Source organism: Salmo salar, chromosome 27 (genome assembly GCF_965601325.2).
Source record: "Salmo salar chromosome 27, fSalSal1, whole genome shotgun sequence".
In the NCBI taxonomy this organism is placed as follows: Eukaryota; Metazoa; Chordata; class Actinopteri; order Salmoniformes; family Salmonidae; genus Salmo; species Salmo salar.
Genome location: NC_138317.1, coordinates 21,215,377 through 21,238,860, shown reverse-complemented (window position 1 = coordinate 21,238,860; position 23,484 = coordinate 21,215,377). Strand labels below are relative to the sequence as shown.

Below are 23,484 nucleotides of genomic sequence, written 5' to 3'. Positions count from 1 at the left end.
GAGAGCAGGAGGGCCCCTCGGGCTGGGCCGGAGAGCAGGAGGGCCCCTCGGGCTGGGCCGGAAGGCATGCGGGCCACTCGGGCTGGGCCGGAAGGCATGCGGGCCACTCGGGCTGGGCCGGAAGGCATGCGGGCCACTCGGGCTGGGCCGGAAGGCATGCGGGCCACTCGGGCTGGGCCGGAAGGCATGCGGGCCACTTGGGCTGGGCCGGAAGGCATGCGGGCCACTCGGGCTGGGCCGGAAGGCATGCGGGCCACTCGGGCTGGGCCGGAGGACAGGAGGGCCACTCGGGCTGGGCCGGAGGACAGGAGGGCCACTCGGGCTGGGCCGGAGGACAGGAGGGCCACTCGGGCCGATCCTGACAGGCAGGGCACCCTGGCAGATCCGGGCAGGCGGGCACCTCTGGCAGGTCAGGGCAGTCTGGCCACTCCGGCAGGTCAGGGCAGTCTGGCCACTCCGGCAGGTCAGGGCAGTCTGGCCACCCTGGCAGTTCAAGGCAGTCTGGCCACTCCGGCAGAACAGGGCAGTCCGGCCACTCCGGCAGTTCAGGGCAGTCCGGCCACTCCGGCAGTTCAGGGCAGTCCGGCCACTCCGGCAGTTCAGGGCAGTCCGGCCACTCCGGCAGTTCAGGGCAGTCCGGCCACTCCGGCAGTTCAGGGCAGTCCGGCCACTCCGGCAGTTCAGGGCAGTCCGGCCACTCCGGCAGTTCAGCGCAGTCCGGCCACTCCGGCAGTTCAGCGCAGTCCGGCCACTCCGGCAGTTCAGCGCAGTCCGGCCACTCCGGCGACTGTTGACTGGCGGGCAGTTCCGACGACTGTTGACTGGCGGGCAGCTCCGACGACTGTTGACTGGCGGGCAGCTCCGACGACTGTTGACTGGCGGGCAGCTCCGACGACTGTTGACTGGCGGGCAGCTCCGACGACTGTTGACTGGCGGGCAGCTCCGACGACTGTTGACTGGCGGGCAGCTCTGACGACTGTTGACTGGCGGGCAACTCTGGTTACTGTTGACTGGCGGGCAGCTCTGGTGACTGTTGACTGGCGGGCAGCTCTGATGACGACTGTTGACTCCTGATGCGTGGGGCAGGTATTGGACGTACCAGCCTGGAGACACGCACCTCCATGCTAGTGTGTCTAGCGGGAAACACCGGACCGAAAGGGCGCACTGGCGGTCTTGAGTGCAGGGTTGGCATCACCCCTTCCGGCTCGATGCTCCCCTTGCCCTGGCACCTGCGGGGCGCTGGTACTGGGCGAACTGGGCTGTGCGTCCGTATAGGCGAGATGGTGCGCACCTCAGCGTAACATGACGCCCTCCACCTCGTACGCACCTCCCTGTAGTCACGGGTAGCTGGCTTACGGCTCTTCCCTGGCCTGGCCAAACTACCCGTGTGCCCCCCCAAAAAAAAATCTTGGGGCTGCCTCTCGGGTTTCCTAGCCAACCGTGTTCCAGCGTAACGTTCCCGATGGTTCCTCTGTCCAGCTGCCTCCACTCTCCTGAGTGCCTCCACCTGTTCCCATGGGAGGCGATCCCTTCCGGCCAGGATCTCTTCCCAGGTGTAGGCTCCCTTGCCGTCCAGGACGTCCTCCCATGTCCATTGTTCCCTTTTTCTCTCCTGTGGCTTCCTCCTCTTCTGCTGCTTGGTCCTTTGGTGGTGGGTAGTTCTGTAACGGCTGTCTTCTGTAGAAATGGACCAAGGCGCAGCAGGTATGTGAATACTCATCTTTAATTAAAATAAAGGAGTAGAGCATCCACTTAACAATTCAAACAATATATACGACAGGAACAGTTTTGCAGGCACACAACACGCAGTGCAAAAACAACTACCCACGAAAACCAAACAAACACACACCTACTTATGGGACTCCCAATCAGAGGCAACTAGAAACACCTGCCTCCAATTGAGAGTCCAGCACCCAAAACTACACATAGAAAAACAAACCTAGAACCTATACCAAACTAATACACCCCACTACACCACACACAAAAACCCCATAATACAAAACAAATATACCTCTGCCACGTCCTGACCAAATATAATAGAAATAATACCTAAATATTGGTCAGGACGTGACAATATATATATATATATATATATATATATATATATATATATATATATATATATATATATATATATATATATATATATTGCTCAAAAAAATAAAGGGAACACTTAAACAACACATCCCAGATCTGAATGAAAGAAATAATCTTATTAAATACTTTTTTCTTTACATAGTTGAATGTGCTGACAACAAAATCACACAAAAATAATCAATGGAAATCCAATTTATCAACCCATGGAGGATTTGGATTTGGAGTCCACCAAATTAAAGTGGAAAACCACACTGCAGGCTGATCCAACTTTGATGTAATGTCCTTAAAACAAGTCAAAATGAGGCTCAGTAGGTGTGTGTGTGGCCTCCACGTGCCTGTATGACCTCCCTACAACGCCTGGGCATGCTCCTGACGAGGTGGCGGATGGTCTCCTGAGGGATCTCCTCCCAGACCTGGACTAAAGCATCCGCCAACTCCTGGACAGTCTGTGGTGCAACGTGGCGTTGGTGGATGGAGCGAGACATGATGTCCCAGATGTGCTCAATTGGATTCAGGTCTGCGGAACGGGCGGGCCAGTACATAGCATCAATGCCTTCCTCTTGCAGGAACTGCTGACACACTCCAGCCACATGAGGTCTAGCATTGTCTTGCATTAGGAGTAACCCAGGGCCAACCGCACCAGCATATGGTCTCACAAGGGGTCTGAGGATCTCATCTCGGTACCTAATGGCAGTCAGGCTACCTCTGGCGAGCACATGGAGGGCTGTGCGGCCCCCCAAAGAAATGCCACCCCACACCATGACTGACCCACCACCAAACCGGTCATGCTGGAGGATGTTGCAGGCAGCAGAACGTTCTCCACGGCGTCTCCAGACTCTGTCACGTCTGTCACGTGCTCAGTGTGAACCTGCTTTCATCTGTGAAGAGCACAGGGCGCCAGTGGCGAATTTGCCAATCTTGGTGTTCTCTGGCAAATGCCAAACGTCCTGCACGGTGTTGGGCTGTAAGCACAACCTCCACCTGTGGACGTCGGGCCCTCATACCACCCTCATGGAGTCTGTTTCTGACCGTTTGAGCAGACACATGCACATTTGTGGCCTGCTGGAGGTCATTTTGCAGGGCTCTGGCAGTGCTTCTCCTGCTCCTCCTTGCACAAAGGCGGAGGTAGCGGTCCTGCTGCTGGGATGTTCCCCTCCTACGGCCTCCTCCACATCTCCTGATGTACTGGCCTGTCTCCTTGTAGCGCCTCCATGCTCTGGACACTACGCTGACAGACACAGCAAACATTCTTGCCACAGCTCGCATTGATTTGCCATCCTGGATGAGCTGCACTACCTGAGCCACTTGTGTGGGTTGTAGACTCCGTCTCATGCTACCACGAGAGTGAAAGCACCGCCAGCATTCAAAAGTGACCAAAACATCAGCCAGGAAGCATAGGAACTGAGAAGTGGTCTGTGGTCCCCACCTGCAGAACCACTCCTTTATTGGGGGTGTCTTGCTAATTGCCTATAATTTCCACCTGTTGTCTATTCCATTTGCACAACAGCATGTGAAATGTATTGTCAATCATTGTTTCTTCCTAAGTGGACAGTTTGATTTCACAGAAGTGTGATTGACTTGGAGTTACATTGTTTTGTTTAAGTGTTCCCTTTATTTTTTTGAGCAGTGTATATATATCTAAAAAGCTGCATTAGACAGGATTACCTACACATACTGACCAGCTCAAATAGACAGAAGCATGCTACATGACAGATCAATCCAAACTCATCTCTCGGCATGTCCAGCCCACTCATTATTTCAGCCAATCATGGCTAGTGGGATGGTTGCTGTCTTTTTCCGTGGCTAAACCAACTAGGCTCGTAATTTGTATTTACAGATGGCGTACACTTTTATTATTAAGACAAGTGAAAGTTGACATGTTCCAGAAGGGATTTCTGCCCCCAAAAATTATTTTGATAAAAATAAATAGTACGTTCAAATGGCTCTCCTGTGAGGTAGTGATGCACGACATACACCTAGTTTGCTGAAACAAGTCACATTTGTAGATAACTGGCCCTCTTTCTGAGACTCCCCCACAAACAGGACCAAGCCTGGCCTGCTGAGGAGTGACAGACTCCATCCTAGCTGGAGGGGTGCTCTCATCTTATCTACGAACACAGACAGGGCTCTAACTCCTCTAGCTCCACAATGAGATGTTAGCCAGCCTGCCAGCTTACTGGAGTCTGCCACCAACACAGTCAGTGTACTCAGCTCACCTTTCCCAATTGAGACCGTGTCTGTGCCTCAATCTAGGTCAGGCAAAACTAAACATGGCGGTGTTCGCCTTAACAATCTCACTGGAATAAAGCCTCATCTAATCCTGTCATTATTGACAGAGATTGTGATAATACCTCTCATCTCAAAATAGGACTACTTAATGTTAGATTCCTCACTTCCACTCACTAGTCAATGATCTAATCACTGATTATAACCTTGATGTGATTGACCTGACTGAAACTCGGCCCAAGCCTGATAAATTTACTATGTTAAATGAGGCCTCTCCTCCTTGTTACACTCGTGACCATATCCCCTGCGCACCCCAAAAAATATATGACAGCAAATTTCAATCTACAAAAAAGAAGACTGCGTTTTCATCTTTTGAGCTTCTAGTCATGAAATCTATGCAGCTACTCACTCACTTTTCATAGCTACTGTTTACAGGCCTCCTGGAAGGTATACAGCATTCTTCACTGAGTTCCCTGAATTCCTATCGGACCATGGCAGATAATATTCCAATTTTTGGTGTCGTCGATATTTGCATGGAAAAGTCCACAGAGGCTTTTGATTATGAGTTTATTTGTGCTTCTAACGGTGTTCTTTTTCCAGAGGAAAGGAATTTGAACAGGTTTGAGGAGCCAGTGCACAGTGAGCGTGTACCCTCCACATCTGCTATAGCATCCTTGAGAGAAGATGCTGCCAACTCCTTTCAGCAGAGAACAAAAATATGACCATGCATGAGAAGTTAGCCAGAGAATTTCATGAGCGTAAAGTGAAAAATCTGAAGGAAGAACATGAAATTAAAATGAGAATTCTACAGGTTGAATTGGATATGAAGTTGGAAGATAGAGGTATGATCCAAAAAAGATACAGTAATGAGACAATTGTGATTACCAGCCATGGTGAACAATATTATATGTAACAAATAAATGTTTAGTCATTTGGATATTCATGAGTGAGAGTATTTTATTCACCACAAACTAGATTTTAAACCAGCCTTGGTTTAGTCACTCATTTAATTTTGCTGCACACTATTTGAATTTTGTTTCAGAACAAAAGTTATCAAAACAAAAATAACCCATAATGAATACATTCCATATTTAAATACATCTCATCTAGTTGAAGTGCTGCAATGTGAAAGCAACTCTCTGTGCAGGTCCTCGTTGGTCATTGCCTGCCTCAGCCATGGGCGCATCTGGTTGATCCTGATCTTCCATTGGAGGATCAGGACAGCAATGCTGCTTCAGGTAGTTGTGCAGCACAGCTGTAGAAATTATCACCTTGCAGCATCTTCTTGGCTTGAAACAAAGTGTATTAAGTAAACACTGGAATACATTTTTCCAAACTCCAAACATACACTCGACAATCCCTCTCGTGCGGATATGAGCTCTGTGGTATCTTTGCTGCTCAGCTGTTGTGGGATTTATGTATGGAGTGAATAAAATGTTATTCTGACCATATCCACTGTCACCAAGTAATAGTCCACTATGTTGTCCTCCCTGAAACTGAGCACACAATGAAGAATTGAGAAAAATCCTTGAATCGTGAGTTGCACCTTTCCAATGGGCAACAATGTTTGGAAACTGTAGATTAGGAGTGCAAACACACTGAACATTGATGGAAAACCTGTTCGTACGGTTCCTGTGCTCCTCAGCATCAGGGGTTGATGGACACTGGATGGGAACATGACATCCATCTATACAGCCAATCATTCCTGGGAAGTGCTCATATTCATAGAATTGCACTTTATAGTTGGCTTGGCCAGTAGCATCAGGAAACTTGATGTAAAGACTCCTCAGCTCACAAATGGTTCTGCAGACTTTGTGAACTATTCTACACACAGTTACTTCACTGGCACCACACAAATCACCAGTTTCACGATGAAAGATTCCAGATGCCAAAAACCTCAAAGTGATCAGAACTTGGAGAGAATTGGATAAAGGCCTTCTTCTTGAGACAGAGAGGAAAGTCTAGGCTCAAGCAAAGATGTTATCTCCAATTCATTTTCTTTGTACGTACAAAAGTGGACATTTTATGGATTACTCCTGTCCACAAGTACTCGTCTGAATGGCCTCTGTAGTGCATGTTGGTCTTCATTTAGATATTCCAAATAGTCCATGCTCCCTCACAAACAATACTTAGCAGAAGTTAAACCTAAATTAATCTAAAGGATTAATTTAAATTCTAATCCTCCCCTTGCAATCGGCTTTGTTTAATCCATAACAGGCTAAATCTACAACTATTTTAAAATAAATCTGTTCAAGTCGCTTTTTAAGACAGCTCAAACAGGCATTTTAGTCTGGGACTAGGATTAAGCCTTGTCTGTGAAACCGGCCCTAAATGTTTTTACTCATAATCCTGGAGTAACGGACCACCATTTTATTACGTTTGCAATCGCAACAAATAATTTGCTCCGACCCCAACCAATGATTATCAAAAGCCTTCCTATAAATTCTCAGACAAACCATAGATTCCTAGATGCCCTTCCAGACTCCCTCCACCTACCCAAGGATGTCAAAGTACAAACATCAGTTAACTTCCTAACCGAGGATCTAAATTTAACCCTGAAGCAAGCTTCCAGAAATTGGAACGTAAATGGTGCTCCACCAAACTACGTTTTCTGACTATCTTGGAAAGACACTACCGTGCAATATTGAAGAGCCATCACTGCTTCTCGATCAGCCAACTTTCAAAACCTAATTGAGGAGAATAAAAACAAACCAAAATGTAGTTTTGATACGGTCGCAAAGCAAACAGCCTTTTTGAAAAAGGCGTACAGCTAGTGCCCGGCCTCGACATCATCCGGTGAAATTGCAGAGCGCGAAATTCAAAATACAAGATAAATAACCAAATGCGCACCACAAACATTTTCCAACCAAGCAGAGGCGTCACAAAAGTCAGAATATAACGATAAAATAAATCACTTACCTTTGAAGATCTTCCTCTGTTTGCAATCTAAAGTTACCCAACAACGTCACAAATGGTCGTTTTGTTTGATAAAGTCCTTCTTTATATCTAAAAAAAGTCAGTTTAGTTGGCGCGCTTCATTCAATAATCCACCAGTTTCCCTCTTTCAAAATGCATACAAAATGAATTCCAAAAGTTACCAATAAACTTCTTCCAAACATGTCAAACAAAGTTTCTAATCAATCCTCAGGTACCCTAATATGTAAATAAACGATACAATTTAAGACGGAAAATAGTATGTTCATTACCAGAGATAAATAACGAAGTGCACGCTCTCATCCACGCGCGTCATAACACTGGAAGCCATAGGAGCTGCAATCTGGGAGGATTTCCATTGATTTCTCAATAGAAAGGCATTTTAAATGGTGTCACCTCCAAAACAAAAAGTTCTGGATGGATTCTCCTTGGGTTTTGCCTGCTATATCAGTTCTGTTATACTCACAGACATTATTTTAGAGTGTTGTCTATCCAATACTACCAATTATATGCATATCCTAGCTTCTGGGCCTGAGTAACAGGCAGTTTACTTTGGCCACCTCCTTCATCCAAACTTCCGAATACTGCCCCCTATCCCTAAGAAGTTAAAAACAGCTTTCCCCAAGAGAGAGGATGGCCTTCACTTCAGCAGTAATTAATTCTTGAACTTTTTCAATGAAAAGATCATGATCATTAGAAAGTAAATTACGGACTCCTCTTCGAATCTGTATATTTCTCCAAACCTCAGTTGTCCTGAGTCTGCACAGAACTGTCAGGACCTAAGATCAATGGAGACACTCAAGTTTATTAATCCTTTATCTCTCGACATATTCACAAAAATAGTCATGACCTCTAAACCTTCCAGCTGCCTACTGGACCCTATTCCAACTAAACTACTGAAAGAGCTTCTTCCTGTGCTTGGTAGGTTGAACATAATAAATGGCTCTCTATCCTCCGGATCTGTACCAAACTCACTTAAAGTGGCAGAAATAATGCCTCTCATGAAAAAGGCAAACCTTGACCAGGAACATTTTCAAAACTAACGGCCTATATCGAATCTCCCATTCCTCTCAAAATTCTTTGAAAAAGCTGTTGCGCAGCAACACACTGCCTTCCTGAAGAAAAATAATGTATATGAAATGCTCCAGTCTGGTTTTAGACCACATCACAGTACTGAGACTGCACCCGTGAAGGTGGTGAATTACCTTTTAATGGTGTCAGACCAAGGCTCTGCATCTGTCCTTGGGCTCCTAGACCTTAGTGCCGCCTTTGACACCATCGATCACCATATTCTTTTTGAGAGATTGGAAACCCTAATTGGTCTTGCCTCGATCTCAGTTCATCTCTGTGGATGGTTTGTCTTCTGACAAATCAATTGTACATTCCGGTGTTCCTCAAAGTTCCATTTTAGGACCAGTATTGTTTTCACTATATATTCTACCTCTTAGTGATGTAATTCGGAAACACAGCTGTACACTGCACTGCTATGCGGACGACACACAGCTGTACATTTCGATGAAACATGGTGAAGCCCCAAAATTGCCCTCCCTGGAAGCCTGTGTTTCAGACATAAGGAAGTCGATGGCGGAAAATGTTTTACTTTTAAACTCGGACAAAACAGAGATGCTAGTTCTAGGTCTCAAGAAACAAAGAGATCTGCTGTTTGATCTGACAATTAATATCGGTGGTTGTACAGTGGCCTCAAAAAAAATGTGAAGGACCTCTGCGTTCCTCCGGACACTGATCTCTCATTTGACGAACATGTCAAGAATATTTCAAGAGCAGCGTTTTACCATCTTCATAACATTGCAAAAATTGGAACATTTTTGTCCAAAATACGCAGAAAAATAAATCCATGATTTTTGTAATTTCTAGATTAAACTACTACAATGCTCTACTCTCTGGCTACCGATAAAGCACTAAATAAACTTCAGTTAGTGCTAAAATCTTGACTAGAAACAAAACATTTTATCATATTACTCCAGTGCTAGCCTCTCTACCCTGGCTTCCTGTGAAGGCTAGGGCTGATTTAACATTTGTACTGCTAACCTAAAAAGCATTACATGGACTTGTTTCTACTTATCTCTCTGATTTGGTTCTGCCATACATACCTACATGTACGCTACAGTCACAAGACGCAGGCCTCCTTCTTGACCCTATAATTTCTAAGCAAACAGCTGGAGGCAGGGATTTCTCCCATAGAGCTCCATTTCTATGGAATGGTCTGCCTATCCATGTGAGAGACGCAGACTCAGTCTCAACCTTTAAGCTTTACTGAAGACTCATCTCTTCAGTAGGTCCTATGATTGGGTGTAGTCAGTCCCAGGGGTGTGAATGTGAACAGCAAGGCCCTGGAGTGACAAACCACCCTTGCTGTATCTCCCTGACCAGCTCCCCTCTCTCCATTGGGATTCTCTGCCTCTGACCCTATTACGGGGCTGAGTCACTGGCTTACTAATGTTCTTCAATGCCGTCCCTAGGAGTGGTGCGTCACGTCGTGCCAGGCTTTTTTAAGCTGTACTTGACTTGAGTGGGATGAGTCACTGACGTGACCTTCTTGTATGGTTTTGTGCCCACTCGTGCGGTGGAGGAGAACTTTGTGGGCTATACCCTGCCTTGTTTCAGGGTAGTAAGTTAGTTGTCTTTTGATATCCCTCTAGTAGTGTGGGAGCTGTGCTTTGACCAAGTGGGTGGTGTTATATCCTGCCTGGTTGGCCCTGTCCTGGGATATCGTCGGACAGGGCCACAGTGTCCCCCGACCCCTCCCTGTCTCAGCCTCCAGTGTCTGTTCTGCAATAGTCTATCTGCCGGGGGGCTAGGCTCAGTGTGTCCTATCTGGTCAAATTCTCCTGTCTTATTTGGTGTCCTGTGTGAACTTAAGTATGCTGCCTTTAATTCTCCCATCTCTCCCTCTCTCTCGGAGGACCTGAGCCCTGGGACCATGCCTCAGGACTACCTGGCTTGATAACTCGTTGCTGACCCCAGTCCACCTGGTCATGCTGCTGATCCAGTTTCTGCTGTTTTGCCTGCGGCTATGGAAAACTGACCTGTTCAACACACGTGCTATCTTGTCTCGGATCTGCTGTTTTCGACTCTCTCTCTCTCTCTCTCTCTCTCTCTCTCTCTCTCTCTCTCTCGACCTCTCTCTCTCGACCTCTCTCTCTCGACCTCTGAATGCTTGGTTACGAAAGCCAATTGACATTTACTCCTGAGGTGCTGAGGTGCTGACCTCGTGCACCCTCTCAACCACTGTGATTAATATTTTACCTTGCTGGTCATCTATGAACATTTCAACATCTTGAAGAACAATCTGGCCTTAATGGCCATGTACTTTTTAAATCTCCACCGGCACAGCCAGAAGAGGACTGGCCACCCCTCAGAGCCTAGGTTTCTGCCTTTCTAGGGAGTTTTTCCTAGCCAACGTGCTTCTACATCTACATTGCTTGCTGTTTGGGGTTTTAGGCTGGGTTTCTGTATAAACACTTTGTGACATCTGCTGACATCTTATAAATACATGTGATTTGAAATTCCAATATATTTACATACACAGCTCTGATTGGCGAACAGGATTGTCTACACTCTAGCCTAACCCTTCAAAGTAGGAAGATACATTTGCAAATAAAAGGTGACTGGTCATTGTTCAGAATAATCAGATCAGATTGTGATGTCATGCTGTGGGCCACAAACTCCATCCCACCTGAACAGGTTTTTTTTTTTTTTTTTTTAAAAAGCTCTTACAATAAAAGGGCATTTTTCATGAATTCAGTGTTATTTCAACCTCACAGTGTGGAAATATAAATATATATATATATAAAGGATAATTATTTTGACTTCACTGCCCATTTAAGTGAATTCCAAAGACTTATTGGTTCAAAATGAATTATGTAGGGAAGATCTTTGGTTCACACTTGATTTGGATAGTCCAGATTATCCACTTGCTCTGCTACCAACATACTACCAACAAACGATCTGTTGATAAGCAACTGCTTGCTAAAGTTAGGGTTATGGTTAGGTTTAGAATAAGGTTTAGGGTAAGGGTTAATTAAGTAAAGGGTTAGGATAAAGGTTAAGGTTAGGGTTAGAGCGAGGGTTAGGGATACTAGATAGTTAGTTGAAATGCATCTACAGATGGACTATCCAAATAAAGTGTTATCGGTCTTTGTTTTTCTGTTTTTGGCTTTTGACTGTTACAATGTACAGTGAGGACAGTAACTAATAGTTTAGCTATCCATCCACAGTTCCTCAAACTAGACATAGTACACCCCTGACCCTAACCCCTTACCTAGCTAATGCTAGCCACAAATGCTAACGCAACAAGGCGTATGATACTGTACGACCGCTAAGATGTATGATACTGTACTTCCTATATTCTGCCACCAGACCATTCGTAACATATCATAGAAAATGGAGGACGTAATACAGCATACAAAATGGAGAGCATAACATATCATAGAAAATTGAGGGACACAAGAAAAAACATTATATAATGCGAATGGGTGTGAGACACCATTGGCTCTACAAATCAATCCATGGTTTTTACAAATTGGGACACATAATTTGCTACCATGTTCATTTTATTGATTTGTGTTTTTTTTTTAATCAATAATCCGAGACAGGCTTCTTGTAAAACATCTTGGCTTGCTGTTCGTTCATCAATGCATTTTACAATAGATGCTCATCTATCTTAAACTATAAACTATAAGGATTACTGCATGACCACTGCAAGGTTAACCATGATGGACTCAAGTATGAATAGCACAAATACCTTACAGTCTCTGGCAATACATTGAATACAAGCAAACATACATCTTTTTTTTATTAATGTTACAGAAACGTTCCAATATTTTATCGTTTTTAAAGGAGTTCCATATCAATTTATATTAATTCATGAAAAAATTAGCTAACTGCAATATCCAAAGCACGGCAGAAGAAGAGTGATAGAAAAAGTATAGGAAACACTTTGTTTGGATTAGATAGTCAATCTGTAAGCAAAAGACAAGCTGTTGAAATGCTGCTGATTGTCTACAGATAGTTTGTTGAACATCTGTAGATTAACTATTATATAAAGTGTTACCAAAATATAAGTATAAAAAACATGAACGATAGATTGTGAACAAAGAAGATAGGAGATTCAACACAAAGAGTCATTCACATAAAGAGAGTACGCAAAGGTACAATACTGCAGCTATTGACAGCGGTATTTGAGAAAAATGATGCAGGAGTTAGCCTTAATCAAAGTAACATCCATTATTCAATAGCAGACACTCAGAGGCAAGAAGGCTATAGTAGGCTATAGTAGGCTATTAGCAACAGTGGCCATTTTCTATTTTATGACATTAGCACGCTTTTTTCAGTGTGACGTACTGTACTCTTTACCATTATGGTCCCACGGTGTATTAAAGGGTGTTAAAACCATACTTAGATGGCCATTATATTGCCATGTACAGTTCATTTACAGAAGGTGTGAACATTGTTACACGGTAGAAAAGTACTTAAATATCTCTACCCGGTAGATTTGTGCTTGTTTGCAAAGCTAATGCATGTCAACATGTCAATATCATATCTGTAATACATAACGATGTGTAGGCTGTTCACATTTTAATACACTATCTTCCTTTGTTGCTACCACGTAAATACATGATTTTAGAATCACATATAAGGTGGGTCTCAGGAATACTGACAAAAGCGAAGAGAACATAAAGCAGAAATTGATTCAGCTGTAAATAATTCAGTAGTCTGTGTTCTTAGTGCTGAAGCATTTTTACTCACTGCCAGGAAATATACTGCAAATAAGACCAGGAATAAAATAGTCTCAGTTAATAATTACATTTGTACAATTTAAGTCGAACTGAATCAGTTTCTTTCTTATTTTTTTTTAGCATTTAGGGCTAGCCTCAGCAGTAGACTATGTGATCAAATATCACTATGAAAATATCATAAAGTTATCATAAAGAAAGCATACAGAATCACATACACCAGTTGTTTCACCTATAACTGAAAAAGAGGGCGAACTTTTGACCTCAGAACAGCCTCAATTTGTCTCTACAAGGTGTCAAAAGCGTTCCACTGGGATGCTGGCCCATTTTGACTCCAATGCTTCTCACAGTTGTCACGTTGGCTGGATGTCCTTCGAGTGGTGGACCATTCTTGATGCACACGGGAAACTGTTGAGCATGAAATACCCAGCAGTGTTGCAGTTCTTGACACACTCAAACCGGTGCGCCTAGCACCTACTACCATACCCCGTTCAAAGGCACTTAAATCTTTTGTCTTGCCCATTCACACTCCGAATGGCACACATACACAATCCATGTCTCAATTGTCTCAAGGCTTAAAAATCCTTCTTTAACCTGTCTCCACCCCTTCATTTACACTGATTGAAGTGGATTTATCAACAATAAGGGATCATAGCTTTCACCTGGATTCACCTGGGCAGTCTATGTCATGGAAAGAGCAGGTGTTCTTAATGTTTTGTATACTACAAAGTCATGTTAAGTGATTTTAGTTTAGAACTGACTTTTGTTTTGGCAGCTGTTGTATCCTTCTGACTTCAGTATGTCCACAGACATACAGATACATATCATTAGAAATATGTAAGAATGAAATCGACATAAGCAGTAATTATATTATATTTTCTTTTTTAGTCTGTGCTAGTTAGTATCATTTGTCAAAATGATTCACAAAACTTTCGTCATCATTTTGGGGTTTGTCACAGTGGTTCGTGACAGAGCATCGTGTTCAAGGTCATTCAAAACTATAACTGCGTCTGAAATGGTCCCCTAATCCTGCATAGTGCACTACTTGGTCAAATGTAGTACACTATGTAGGGAATAGGGTGCCATGTGGGATGCAATCTATGGCAGGATTTACAGGCTGGATATTTCATCAGCATTGATTTTTTGCAAGGTTACCAGGAGAATGTATACCCGATAATAAACTCAAATTATAGCCTATGAAATACAAAGAGTGATTTTCAACTTAATGGCTATCATTGATTGATGCCCTCAAAGTTTAATTGAGCGCTGCTATCATCTATTTTTGGAATTTTATCATGACTTAATGCCATAGTTAAGTCTCTCTAATCTGCCATAGATTTATCTAGACAGATGACACAATGTTTCTCTCCAACTGCACAGTTTCATAGAGCCTGCGTGCCAAATTGCTCCCTATTCCCTATAGTGCACTACATTCTTATAAAAAAATGGTTCCAAATGGGTTCCTTGGCTGTCCCCGTAGGAGAACCCTTTTGGTTACAGGTAGAACCCGTTTGGGTTCCATATGTAGAACCCTCTATGGAAAGGGTTCGACATGGTACTGAAAATGGTTCTACCTGGAACCAAAAAGATTCTATCTGGAACCAAAAAAGGTTATTTAAAGGATTCTCCTTTGGGGACAGCCAAAGAACCCTTTTAGGTTTTAGATATCACCTTTTTTCTAAGAGTGTACTTTTGATCAGAGCAGAATGGACCTGCTGTGTGTTCAAAAGTAATGCACTATATAGAGAATAGATGCCTTTTCAATGCATCCTTATTTAAGCATAGTTTAATCTGCCATAGATTTTATTTGACAAATGACACAATGTTTTTCTCCAATTACACAGTAACACAGATAGTGAGTCCTATTCAAATCTCACTTGGTTCAGCTATATAAATGCTCAGTGAGTCTCAAGAGGTTTGTGGTTTCGGTTTCACAAGCCGCCATACTCTTCCAGTTTAAAGTTGTTTTGCTGTCCACAGTGAGTGTTCTGCAGTTGTTGTTGTTGTCATCAGAGTAGTAATGCATTCACAAAGAGTGTAGATCAAGATTGGACTATGCGGTCCCAGCGGCTTCTGTCTGCTCCTCCAACCTCAATCAGTGGTCTATAACTATTTCATTATTCCTCTCAGTGGTCCCTTCTACCTCTCTGCTCCAACCGATAAAACCTTCCCATGAAAGTAGGCTTGGAGCCGACAGCCAAGGTGTCGTTGGAAAGAAAATGTTATGGTACAGTAGTTTGAACCCTCCTGGATTCTCAGCTATAGGGCACAAGTAGGTACAGAGCTCTGTGGTAGATTTCGATGTAGAAATGTTCCATGTTGCGAATGTCATAAAATATAAAATATTGAGTGTTCTAACATTATCTCACTTTGACAACAACGGCGGTGTCGGAGCGTATTTTCAGTCAGTAGGGAATTCTCTAAGCAATGTTTTTATTTACAGTATATAGTATAAAAAAATAATGTTGGCTACAGAATCACATAGCTATCAGCCCCATTTTCCCATTTTGTTTATGTGTCTCGTGCCCTAGTGCTTTGCACTAAAGTATGCTTTCATCCATCATCCAACCTGTCAAAAATAATCTGTAGTTTCTTCTTCTTCCGTAGCATGTGAAATGTAATTGTTTTTCCTTTTGAAGTAGATGGGAAAGTGGAAAATAATGTTTGGTTTTTCCCATTAGATCTTAGTTTGACTCCATGGAAGTAGAGTTAAGTGTGCTTAGAACATGCCTCAGCAGTCTTTAAAGTTCCTCATCAATGTTAGTTTACAGGTGCTTGCTTCCCAGGGAATAAAAAGAAGATCAAACAAGGTTGAACATTCATGCTTCTCCACTTTCTCAGTTTGTCAAAGCACAAGGCTACTGTGAGGAGCATTGACATCACACACTCAGTGTACTGTAGCCAAACTAAAGTCTGTCCTTTTCTATTCTCACTACTTCAAGATGGATGATGCAGTTTCTGGTACATGAGATACAAATCGACCACTGTTTAGTATTTGGAATCTTTGCCAAGTCCGTTAGCTGTAACTGTCATTTTCACTGAACTGTTTTGGGTGTTTTCTCTTCCCCCTCCAGGGCCAAAAGTCCATATTTCAGATGTCCACATGCAATGCATTCGGAAAGTATTCAGACCCCTTGACCTTTCCACATTTTGTTACAGCCTTTTTCTAAAATGTATAAAAATATTTTTTTGTCCTCATCAATCTACACACAATACCCCAAAATGACAAAGTGAAAACAGGTTTTTTGATATTTTTGCAAATGTATTCAAATTAAAAAACCGAAAACGTATTTACATAAGTATTCAGACCCTTTCCATTGATCATCACTGAGATGTTTTTACAACTTTATTGGACTCCACTTGTGATAAATTCAGTTGATTGGACATCATTTGGAAAGGCACACACCTGTTTGTATAAGGTCACACAGGTGACAGTGCATGTCAGAGAAAAATCTAAGCTATGAGGTCAAAGGAATTGTCCGTTGAGCTCCGAGACAGGATTGTGTTGAGGCAAAGATCTGGGGAAGGGTACCAAAAAATGTTTGCAGCATTGGAGGTCCACAAGAAAAGAGTGGCCTCCATCATTCTTAAATGGAAGATGTTTGGAACAATCAAGACTATTCTTAGAGCTGGCTGGCCGCCCGGCCAAACTGAGCAATTGTGGAGAAGGGCCTTGGTCAGGGAGTTGAACAAGAACCCGATGCTCAATCTGGCAGAGGTCCAGCGTTCCTCTGTGGAGTTGGGAGAACCTTCCAGAAGGACAACCATCTCTGCAGCACTCCACCAATCAGGCCTTTATGGTAGAGTGGCCAGACAGAAGCCACCCCTCAGTAAAAGGCACATGACAGCCAGCTTGGAGTTTCCGAAAGACACCTAAAGAACTCTCAGACCATGAGAAACAAGATTCTCTGGTCTGATGAAACCAAAATTTAACTCTTTGGCCTGAATGCCAAGCGTCACATCTCGAGGAAACCTGGCAACATCCCTACGGTGAAATATGGTGGTGGCAGCATCATGCTGTCGGGATGTTTTTCAGCAGCAGGGACTGGGAGACTAGTCAGGATCAAGGGAAAGATCAACGGAGCAAAGTATAGAGAGATCCTTGATGAAAACCTGCTCAAGAGGGCTCAGAACCTCAGACTGCGGTGAAGGTTCACCTTCCATCAGGACAATGACCCTAACCACACAGCCAAGACAGCGCAGGACTGGCTTTGGGGCAAGTCTCTGAATGTCATTGAGTGGCCCAGCCAGAGTCCGAACTTAAACCCAATCAAACATCTCTGGAGAGACCTGAAAATAACTGTGCAGTGACGCTCCCCATCCAACCTGACAGAGCTTGAGAGGATCTGTAGAGAAGAAGGGGAGAAACTCCCCAAATACAGATGTGCCAAGCTTGTAGTGTCATACCCAAGAAGACTTGAGGCTGTAATTGAATACATTTTAGAATAAGGCAGTAACATAACAAAATGTAGAAAAGGGGTCTGAATAGTTGCCGAATGCACTGTATGTACTCATTTGGTGGTTTCCCTTACCCTGTTGCCTATATTTTAAAAACATCCCCAGTCCCATATTTGTGCAGCTTGTCATCAGTCAGAAACAAGGATGACTAATTGATGAAACCATGTGGCACTCTTTGGACAACTGTCCTTGACAACATCCTGTGTATTCTCTCTGCAGCCAGACATCCATTTGTCACAAACCAGAAATGCGCTACTCAAAAAGCCCTGGCACCGTCACAGATTGTCTCTGGATAGCGGGAAACGATTTATGGTGAAACATTGAATCTGTCTCCTTCTGAGCAACAATAAAGAACATTCCTAAATCTCACTGGGAGGAATATTAATGATGTGGTCAAAAAAAAACCTATGCTGTGGTTTGGGTCCCTCTTTACTGACAACTGTGTGAGTCTCACTAAATCATTGTTTATCCTGTCAGAACTCTGTTGTGGAGATCTGGGTGACCTCAGACTGCAAGTCTTGCTGGGCCCTCCTGGATTGAGAACCAGAACCACAAGGGATCTGGTCCATGCCTAGTCATACAGGCTTCCTTTCCTTCCCAGCTGCAATCGGAGCGCAGACTGACACGGGTTCCCTGTTGGCATTCCGACCCGTGTTGAGAGAGTTGCGTTCCACGCGGGTCTGGCAGGGCAGGCAGAAGTCCCGGAAGCACCTCTTGAAGTTCTCATCCAGGAAAGCGTAGAGAACGGGGTTGAGACTACTGTTCATGTAGCCCAGTGCAATGCAGAGGTGCCAACTGGCTTTCACGTAGGGGTTCCTGTTAATAATAAGCAATGATAAATGATGTATAATTCATTTTATTTTATGCCCTTTTTCCAAGTAATTTGACCTAATAAAATAAGCAAGATTAATAAAAAGCAATACAAGCACACAGTAAAATTAACAAGAAAATAAAAGTACACAAAACATAAATTCTTACCTAGAGTTGATCTCCACCAGGGTCTTGATGATGATGAAGATGTGGATGGGTGTCCAGCAGATGATGAAGGCCGCGACGATCACGAGGACCATGCGGGTGATGCGGCGCATGTTGCGATCCTTCTCCTTAGAGCCGGAGAGCAGGCGGACACTGCGCAGACGCAGTATCATCAGACCATAGCAGATGGTGATGACCATGACAGGGACGATGAAGGCAAAGATGAACACGCAGATCTTAGTGACCGTGTCCCAGTACCAGTCAGGGTCGGGGAACTTCAGCGTGCACATAGTCTGACCTAGGAAGAGAGGGGTGAAGGGGCGGAGAGAGGGGTGAAGAGGCGGAGAGAGAGGTGAAGAGCCGGAGAGAGGGGTGAAAGGCGGAGAGAGGGGTTTTGACCAAAGATTTAACATGCTGTAAATTTGCAGGAAGAGAGACTTATCCCCTTATTTAATGGGATTAAAAAACAGACAGTTCTAGAGAGAAGACTGTAGTAGGTTTATGTTATAGAGATCATTCATATGTTGACCAAAGATTTAATATACTGTACATTTTTGTAGTAAGAGGGATTTATCCCCTTATTTAATGAGATTAAAAAACCAAGAATTTAACAGAAATATTCCCCAAAACATGTTGAGTTTCAAATGATGAAAACTCCAACATGGGTGAGGCTATACAAGAAATCCTTTGAAAGAAGTGTAAAAAAACGTGCTTGCTAGTTTAACGATGCTGTCTCACCACTGTCTGTCGTTTTGGTCACAGCCATGACCATGATGGGCACTCCAATGGCAGAGGACAGAACCCAGATCAGAACATTGATGATCTTACCCTTGGCAGGCGTCCTGAACTCCAGGGCTCTCACTGGGTGACACAGAAAATTACGGTTCAATTGCAACATATATTACAGCGACTGCTGGACTTTTTTCATTTTTATGTGGTGGATTATTGGTTCTAAGCACCCTTTCATTTATTTACGCGAGATGATAGGAGTTGATCTGGATGCATTCCAAATGGCACCCTATTCCCTACTAAGTGCGCTACTTTTAAGCTCTGGTTAAAAGTAGTGCACTATAAAGGGAATAGTGTGCCATGTGGAATGCTTTTCTCCCTTTACCTGGGTGGCACACAGCGATGTAACGGTCCACAGACATCATGGTCAGGGTGAAGATGCTGGTGAACATGTTGTAGTAGTCGATGGCGATGACCACCTTACAGAGGACCTCTCCGAACGCCCAGGTCCCCATCAGGTACTTGGCGCTCTGGAAGGGCAGTGTGCTGGTGGCTAGGGCGTCCGCTAGAGCCAGATTAAAGATGTAGATGTTGGTGGATGTCTTCATCTTGGTGTATCTGTGGACAGAGGCAGAGAAATGAGTTAAGTAGATGTTGCTATAAAAGCGTCTGTTGGTTTCTTCGAAGATGAGTAAAGATAATTGATCTCTTGCTGTGTGTTGAACATGCGTGGAACAGCAAAACATGCTGTTCTAATTGTTTTCGGAAACATTTCTATTTCTATCTGAATGAGTGATTAAAGATTAAAGCATTACTGAGCTACAAGTAGCTCTAACCACATAATTCAGTGTATAGTTTTTCTAAAGCATTGTCATGATCAGATCATGATCACTGTTTAAAGATGAACATTTTCCTGATAACATTTCCCACTATGGGATCTGTATTAGATCATAACTACTTCTGATACTTTTTTGTTCTATTCCTCTAAAAAAAGGCCAATTTCGAATTTCCGTAACTCCCCCACAGATAAGTTTTCTTTAGAGTTTATTAATTAGACCTTCTCAAGAGCATGTTGGTTGACTCACTAGTTACAGAGATATTGGCTTAATGGGGACAGCAACTCTCTGAAGGCACAATATACAACTGAAGTCGTAAGTTTACATACACCTTAGCCAAATACATTTAAACTCATTTTTTTTTCACAATTCCTGACATCTAATCCTAGTAAAAATTCCCTGTCTTAGGTCAGTTAGGATCACCACTTTATTATAAGAACTTGAAATGTCAGAATAATAGTAGAGAGAATGATTTATTTATTTATTTTATATTCCCAGTGGGTCATTAGTTTACATACACTCAATTAGTATTTGTCAGCAATGCCTTTAAATTGTTTAACTTGGGTCAAATATTTCAGGTAGCCTTCCACAAGCTTCCCACAATAAGTTGGGTGAATTTTGGCCCATTCCTCCTGACAGAGCTGGTGTAACTGAGTCAGGTTTGAAGGCCTCCTTGCTTGCACACGCTTTTTAAGTTCTGCCCACACATTTTCTATAGGATTGCGGTCAGGGCTTTGTGATGGCCACTCCAATACCTTGTCTATTTGGAAGACCCATTTGCGACCAAGCTTTAACCTCCTGACTGGCCGCTCAGCAAGGAAGAAGCCACTACTCCAAAACTGCCATAAAAAAGCCACTCTACGGTTTGCAACTGCACATGGGGACATAGACTGTACTTTTTGAGAAATGTCCTCTGGTCTGATGAAACAAAAATAGAACTGTTTGGCCATAATGACCATCGTTATGTTTGGAGGAAAAAGGGGGAGGCTTGCAAGCTGAAGAACACCATCCCAACCGTGAAGCAGCATCATGTTGTCAGGGTGCTTTGCTGCAGGAGGGACTGGTGCACTTCACAAAATAGATGTCAGGAAAATTATGTGGATATATTGAAGCAACATCTCAAGACATCAGTCAGGAAGTTAAAGCTAGGTCACAAATGGGTCTTCCAAATAGACAATCACCCCAAGCATACTTCCAAAGTTGTGGCAAAATGGCTTAAGGACAACAAAGTCAAGGTATTGGAGTGGCCATCACAAAGCCCTGACCTCAATCCTATAGAAAATTTGTGGGCAGAACTTAAAAGCATGTGCGAGAAAGGAGGCCTACAAACCTGACTCAGTTACACCAGCTCTGTCAGGAGGAATGGGCCAAAATTCACCCAACTTGTGGGAAGCTTGTGAAAGGCTACCCGAAACGTTTGACCCAAGTTAAACAATTTAAAGGCAATGCTACCAAATACTAATTGAGTGTATGTAAACTTCTGACCCACTGGGAATGTGATGAAAGAAGTAAAAGCTGAAATAAATCATTCTCTCCGCTATTATTCGGACAATTCACATTCTTAAAATAAAGTGGTGATCCTAAATGACCTAAGATAGGGAATTTTTACGAGGATTAAATGTCAGGAATTGTGAAAAGCTGAGTTTAAATGTATTTGGCTAAGGTGTATGTAAACTTCCGACTTCAACTGTATATTCTATCTTAACTGACTTTGTCTTCAAAACAGTTTTCTGTTAGTCATAGCCCATGGGTCTGTATGTAAAAGGCTGTAGAGGTACAGACTACACTAGTGTTGTCATTGGTTTGCCTAAAAGAGTACAGTGCTTGTCGATTAGATTTTTGCACTCCGCTGCACGGCTTTGTGGATAAATTAAGTCAATTTAGTCAATGGTCCAGATGTGTGTGTTCACCATAAAAGCTATTGCCTTTCAAACACCAAAAGGACAACAAAATTAAACCAAACAACACTCAGAATGAAGTAAACAACATTTACTGGAATATGGAAATCAGCTCTTGGCGTTGGTCAGTTGTTGACAGTGACTGTAAGCTCCAAACCTTACTGTTCCCTGTTGCCCAGTAATAAATACATTGTAGCCTGTTGATTTTCCTCTCCTTGGTCGATAACATGTATTAACAGTCCGTGCACTTCCAGCTCATACTGCATAAACACTACCAGCCAATTCCCTCTGGGGACTGGTGCTATAATGGAAGTCAGCAAAGAGACCTAGAGCCAGAATTGTGATGACCATCCCATGTTTAGGCATCCCATTTGCGTATGAGATTAATGGTGGGTTAGGGGTGAGAAGGGGCAGGGCTGTCGAGTGCCTGCTGCTTTGAGCTGCTGGTCATTTGCTGCTTTCTCTTCTGCTCCTTCGGCTCCTACAGAAGTGTTAAACCCTGCTGACTTTGCACTTGACCTGCTATTCATTTCAGTCAAAATACGTCTCATCAAGTCACACAGACACGCATGCCAATGCACACATAGACACACACATCTAATTACCAGACAACTGGAGGCTCTAGTCCTCGATCTTGATCAGGGGAGGGTTGCGATTTAATCACAATTGGTTTTGGAGTTGGAATTTGATAAATGTCCTCCTTTCTGTAATGCATTCTCCCTGTAGTTAAGGAACTAATCAATATGTGGTATGGTAAGACACAGAGCTCTGAGCTCTGAGCTGGGGTGGATTTATCTTTCGTTGTGCTCCTCTTGCACACAAAAGTCTCTTCGCTGTCCTTATTCTGCCTAATATCATGGAGCAATGAACTGAGACAATCAAAATGGCCTATTGCATACATATCATCTCAGTTCCCCGAGACATACAGTGAGGGAAAAAAGTATTTGATCCCCTGCTGATTTTGTACGTTTGCCCACTGACAATGAAATTATCAGTCTATAATTTTAATGGTAGGTTTATTTGAACAGTGAGAGACAGAAAAACAACAAAAAAATCCAGAAAAACGCATGTCAAAAATGTTATAAATTGATTTGCATTTTAATGAGGGAAATAAGTACTTGACCCCTCTGCAAAACATGACTTAGTACTTGGTGGCAAAACCCTTGTAGGTAATCACAGAGGTCAGACGTTTCTTGTAGTTGTCCACCAGATTTGCACACATCTCAGGAGGGATTTTGTCCACTCCTTTGTTGCCTTGGCCGTGTGTTTTGGGTCATTGTCATGCTGGAATAGCCATCCACGACCCATTTTCAATGCCCTGGCTGAGGGAAGGAGGTTCTCACCCAAGATTTGACGGTACATGGCCCCGTCCATCGTCCCTTTGATGCGGAGAAGTTGTCCTGTCCCCTTTGACGGTGGGGATGGTGTTCTTGGGGTCATAGGCAGCATTCCTCCTCCTCCAAACATGGCGAGTTGAGTTGATGCCAAAGAGCTCCATTTTGGTCTCAGCTGACCACAACACTTTCACCCAGTTGTCCTCTGAATCATTCAGATGTTCATTGGCAAACTTCAGAC

The 23,484-nt window shown here is 43.4% G+C and overlaps 1 protein-coding gene across 1 annotated transcript in view; it reads right to left on the bottom strand.

Annotated features, from left to right (window-relative positions):
• Positions 1-11,845: 11,845 nt before the first annotated feature.
• LOC106588639 (delta-type opioid receptor) overlaps positions 11,846-23,484 on the bottom strand; it is a 45,488-nt gene continuing 33,849 nt past the window's right edge. Inside the window, exons 2-5 of the mRNA XM_014177816.3 lie at positions 19,561-19,793; positions 19,185-19,307; positions 18,450-18,744; positions 11,846-18,287 (exon numbers count right to left, since the gene is read on the bottom strand). Of these exons, the coding sequence (XP_014033291.1) occupies positions 18,047-18,287; positions 18,450-18,744; positions 19,185-19,307; positions 19,561-19,793 (892 nt within the window). The 3' untranslated portion in view covers positions 11,846-18,046. The remainder of the gene's footprint in view (positions 18,288-18,449; positions 18,745-19,184; positions 19,308-19,560; positions 19,794-23,484) is intronic.